The sequence below is a fragment of the Alosa pseudoharengus genome, unplaced genomic scaffold (genome assembly GCF_046254945.1).
Source record: "Alosa pseudoharengus isolate Yale_2024_CS ecotype anadromous, Long Island Sound unplaced genomic scaffold, YU_APseudo_1.1 YU_APseudo_1.1_scf_19, whole genome shotgun sequence".
Classification (NCBI taxonomy): domain Eukaryota; kingdom Metazoa; phylum Chordata; class Actinopteri; order Clupeiformes; family Clupeidae; genus Alosa; species Alosa pseudoharengus.
In genome coordinates, this window is record NW_027468657.1 from 31,030,601 (window position 1) to 31,035,600 (window position 5,000).

General features: G+C 53.2%; 1 protein-coding gene across 1 annotated transcript in view; it reads right to left on the reverse strand.

Moving 5' to 3' along the window:
• thoc2 (THO complex 2) overlaps positions 1 to 5,000 on the reverse strand; it is a 58,826-nt gene that overhangs the window by 19,686 nt on the left and 34,140 nt on the right. The window contains exons 24-28 of the mRNA XM_076292349.1: positions 4,390 to 4,531; positions 3,756 to 3,913; positions 2,794 to 2,922; positions 1,996 to 2,127; positions 1,590 to 1,774 (exon numbers count right to left, since the gene is read on the reverse strand). Coding sequence (XP_076148464.1) covers positions 1,590 to 1,774; positions 1,996 to 2,127; positions 2,794 to 2,922; positions 3,756 to 3,913; positions 4,390 to 4,531 — 746 coding nt within the window. The remainder of the gene's footprint in view (positions 1 to 1,589; positions 1,775 to 1,995; positions 2,128 to 2,793; positions 2,923 to 3,755; positions 3,914 to 4,389; positions 4,532 to 5,000) is intronic.

A 5,000-nucleotide genomic window follows, 5' to 3' on the forward strand; every position in this document is an offset into this window, starting at 1 on the left:
TCAAGATGTGAGCGAGAGGAGGTGAAGGCGCACTAATCTGGCAAACACACGCTGATTTCTCCGCTCCAAAAATAGACGGCATCGGAGGGGCGACCTCGGCCCCCGGCGGAGCACTCATCTCCTCGGGAGACGCCGCCGGAACCAATTTGCCTGCCGATGACAATTAGCGCCTTCTGGAATGAGCCTGCCCACACACTCCGAAACTAACGCAACGGCACGGGGGGATTGGAGTTCTCATCAAACACCCAGTGGAGGTCAGGGTAGGTGGAGGCTGATTGGCCAGTGCTGTGGTGTTGGGAAGAGGGTTTGTTTGCTGAGGTCCTCCTCAGTAGAAGGGAGTGTCTGGGGGGGGGGGGGGGGGGGCTTGTTAAGATTGATAACTGATAAGATGGCTTCATCATGAGCAGACAAAAGGCCAGCGCGCTCGCTACAAGAGCCGGCGATGCTAGTTAATGGTATTCATTAAGCGCGGCCAGGAGGGGCCTCTACAGCAGCCCTGACCTTATCCTGCCTCCACATCAGCAGCCAGCCACACACACAGATGCATTACCCGCACAGAGCACAGAGAGAGAGGGAGGGAGGGAGGGAGAGAGGGAGGGAGGGAGGGAGCATGAGGAGAGAAATTGATGGGAGATGAAGAGAGAGGGAGGAATAAGGAGGAACAGACATCTGACAGAAAGACACAGCAAGCAAGCAGCGAAAGATAGGAGAAGAAGGGATGAAGAGAAAGACAGAGGGGGGACATGACGAGGACGGGACAGGGTTCTCGACTCGGCGGTGAAATCACCGGTGGCGGTCCAGCCCGTCCCCGGGAAGATTGAGCTGGCCTCTGGGGGCCCACCGGCACACCTCTGGACTAATGGCTTTAACGCCACAGATCCCATCACACAGACCTGGGGGCACACGCTTCAGCGCCTCAGAGAGAACAGAGAGAGAGAGGGAGAGAGGGGGAAAGAGAGAGAGAGAGAGAGAGAGACCCTCACAGAGGAATGAGAGAACAAGGGAGGACCGACATCAGGAGAGCGGAGAGGCTGGGGAAGGTGGTTGTGCTGTAGTAGAGAGGTCTGCGTCCTCCAGGCCTGTGCTGTGTAGGTGGAGGGGAGAGGTGCCGTTTGAGTCAGTCTGGTGCTCTCATGGTCAGCAGGGGCCGACGGGAGAATGCCTTCCATATCACAGGCCACTAAGCCAGCCACTCAGACACAGAGCAGGACAGCACCACCACCACAACTCTGGCACAAGGACACACTTTCCAAGCACACTCAGATCACCCTCAACACACACACACACACACACACACACACACACGGTCATTCTGTTTCTCATTCACACTCAGACACGCATACCAAGCAGACTCAGATCACCCTCAACACACACACACACACATCATTCTTTTATTCTCTTTCTCAGTCACACACACACACTAATATATGCACAAAAACTGACCCACATACAAGCAAACACACTACCAGCATAAACACACTAACCACAGAGTAAGTGTGTGGTTTAGCCCACCACCCTAATCCCCAGTGTGAGGTTAAATAGAAGTGTGTGTGTGTGTGGGCCAGAGGGCGGGTGTGTGGTGTGGTTACCCCATGGCTAAGGCATAGAGGTCGGGCCTCTTCTCCTTCTCCTCCTGGCAGATCTTGAGCACGCGGCACTCCAGTGCTTGGCCCAGGTTCAGCACTTTGGGGTAGAAGGGCAGGATCTTGGTCAGCACGATGAGGATGTTGCGGATGTGCGTGTACTCGCCCGTCTCCAGACAGTGCACAGAGGCCTGAGAGAGGAGGAGAGGGGAAAAAAGAAGGAGACAAGGATGGGGGGCAGAGAGAGAGAGAGAGATGATAAATTGGCAGACATGCAAATGAACCCAAATTATTATTAGCTTACTGTTCAACATATAATTACTGATCACTAGTGGGTTAAGAGTGATACAATAACATAACACTGAAATTGGGGGGACTGGACAGGGCGTCTATGTGCTTCATGACCACTCACTTTGGTGAGCTTGTAGTGCCACTTGTGGACGACGTGGCGGAAGTTCTCGTAGTCCAGCTGGTCGGCCTTGTTCCCGCCGTCGAAGCCGCTGGCGCGGAAGATGGTGACGAAGCCCGGGTAGTTCCCGCACTCCTAGCCAGAGAGAGGAGGGGGGGGGCAGTGAGACGCGGCGTGACTAGACACAGGACAGGCTTCATGGAGAGCGCTGATGAGAGGAGAGGGGGCGTGCAGAGGCGCGCTAAGAGGGGAGGGTGGGAGGCACCGGGGCCAAGACGCTGCTTACGCAACGCAACAGAGCCTTCATCAAGGGCTATTGTTCCCCGTTCCGCTGTCAGATGAGTCTACGCTTTGACGTCTGTGTGTGTGTGTGTGTGTGTGGATGCGTTGGCGAAGGTATGTTGATGCGTTGGCAAAGGTATGTTTTTAAGCTTGTGTTCCGAAGTCTGTGTGCAAACTGTGTGTTTGTGCAAACTGCTACGTGTCGGTCTGTGTGTGTGCTGGCAGAGGTGTCTGATTAGAGCTGGCATGGGCTAGAGCGAGGTGGTGTGTGTGTGTGTGCGTATGTGTGTGTGTCTGAGTATTTTGGATGAGTTTGAATGGGTGATCAACTTTTTTTTGCAGAAAAATAGTGTGTCTGTGTGCTGGCGTGTGTGTGTGTGAGTCAGAGACTGTGTGTGTGTGTGTGTGTGTGTGTGTGTGTGTGTGTGTGTGTGTGTGTGTGTGTGTGTGTGTGTCAGAGACTGTTTGTGTGTGTGTGTGTGTGTGTGTGTGTGTGTGTGCGTGCGTGCGTGCGTGTACCTTCTCGTAGATGGTGCGGTCGCTGTGCCAGCGCGTGACCGTTTCCAACATGCAGCACAGGAAGCGCCCGTAGCGCCGAGACTCGTTCTCCGTACAGCTCGCCACCGTGTAGATGATGTCAGAGAACACCTGAGAGAGGGAGAGAGAAAGAGGGAGAGAGAGGGATGGAGGGACAGAATGGCAGAGAGGGAGATTGGGGAGGAGAGATGGGGAAGGAAAGTAATGAGGGAAAACATGAGGAAATGGGAGAAGAGACAAAGCCGAGGGAGGGAGGGAGGGAGAGAGAGCGAGCGATCATGAGCCTAGGAGAAATCCTATCAAACAGCGCAATCAAGTTTAATAGCCTTTCACACCACGACGCTTTAACACACGCAATTAAAACACCTCACACTTTCAGACACAGTGTGACATCGCAAAGTTCATAAACAAATCAAAGCTATGGGGTGTGTGTAAGTGTCTTGAGTCTGTGTGTATGTGTGTGTGTGTGTGTGTGTGTGTGTGTCTGTTTGAAGAGCGCTACTACTCGTCGATTCACACAGTGGAATCTGCGTAAGTTAGGGCCTCATTACTTCATCAAAATTAAGTAACCAGTTTACCGTCATTGGCTGGATCGGGAGGCATTTGCATATCCCGTGATGACCAAAAACACCAGCGTAGCACTGGACGACTGCTCATAGAGAGCATCATCATCATCTGGCCAGCCCTCCCTTTGCACTCATACACACTGGCCTGGACTAATGAGTTTGGAGTCCTACTGGAGTGGAATACCTCTAATGACCATTCAGTCTGTGATCAGAAACACAGTTAGGCTAACGCAGACAACTTCATCTCGGATAAATGTCTCTAGACCGGCCTTCATTACTCCCGCTGATTTATGGATGTAGCTATTATACATATGGCAATTTCACCGCAAAGATAATAAATGAACAAGGACAGTGGGTGGTGTGGGTGGGGGCACTCACTCGGTCGTAGCAGAGCAGGGTGCAGAAGTTGGGGGCCTTCTGCTGGTGCACCAGCTCCACGAAGCGGGCACAGTAGACGGCGTCGATGGCGGAGAAGACACAGCGGGGGAACAGGCAGAGCTGCAGGAACTTCGTGATGGTCTCGTTCTTGGTGGATTCTGGGGTAAGCGATTGAGTGAGAATAGGAAGGAGGGAGGGAGAAAGAGAGAAAGAGAGAGCGAGAGAGAGAGAGAGAGAGAGAGAGAGAGAGAGAGAGAGCGAGAGAGAGAGAGAGAGATGAATGGGAGGAAGGGGGGAGCAGGATGGGAGAGCAGTAAAATTAAAAAGGGAGAAAGATAAGGGGGGAGGATCGCAAGGGACCCGGGGAGAGTGAAGAAAAAAAGAGGAGGAATGAAAAGGGAGAGGTGGAGTGGAAAACGAGAGAAGACCGCCAAGGGGAGAGAGATAAAGAGTGACGGAGAGAGAGGGGGGGGGGGGCACAATCAAGAAAAAGTGGGTCACCACCCATCCTCATATTTGAAGAGAAGCCAATCAGCACTTAGAGACTAAAAGACTTTCCGCCTCGCTTTAGAGCGGCGGCCATCTTGGCTCGGCGAGTCTAGTTTCTCGGCGAGCTGGAGAGCGGGAGACTTACTGGCGAGCAACCAGTTGTCCTTCTCCAGCTTGAGCCGGTGCAGCACGCGCTGGACGTGCTCCAGCTGCTTCTTCTCCTCCTCCAGCAGCTTGTCCTGCAGCGCCGTGCAGCGCTCCGTCTCCTTCTTCTTCTTGTTCGGAGGCTGATGGAGAGACACAGAGAGAAGGGGGAGGGAGAGAAAGAGAGAGAGGGAGGGAGAGAAAGAGAGAGAGAGGGGGGGAGAGAGAGAGAGAGAGGGAGGGAGAGAGGAAAAAAGAAAAACGTGGTGAAGAGAGATGGCACATGAGACATAAATAAGGTATCAGAACTGCGTCTATAAAGCGGTAAAAGGGATGGAGGGCAGAAAAGTAAATGAAGTCCACTACATTAGCACATGGACATGAGAGGCCAGTTTCCCCATGTGTGGACTAAGCCTAGTCCTCTAATGGACCAAACAAGAACTACAATGGAGATGTCCATTGAAAATAAAGCCATTTCAGATAGGACTAGCCTTAATCCATGAACAGGAATGTGGCCAAAATCTTCTTCCTCATCATGAGACAGCCTGGCCCAGAGACCCAGAGACCCCCCCCAGCAACCCCCACCCCCCCCCCCCAAGCGTGTCCGGCGTG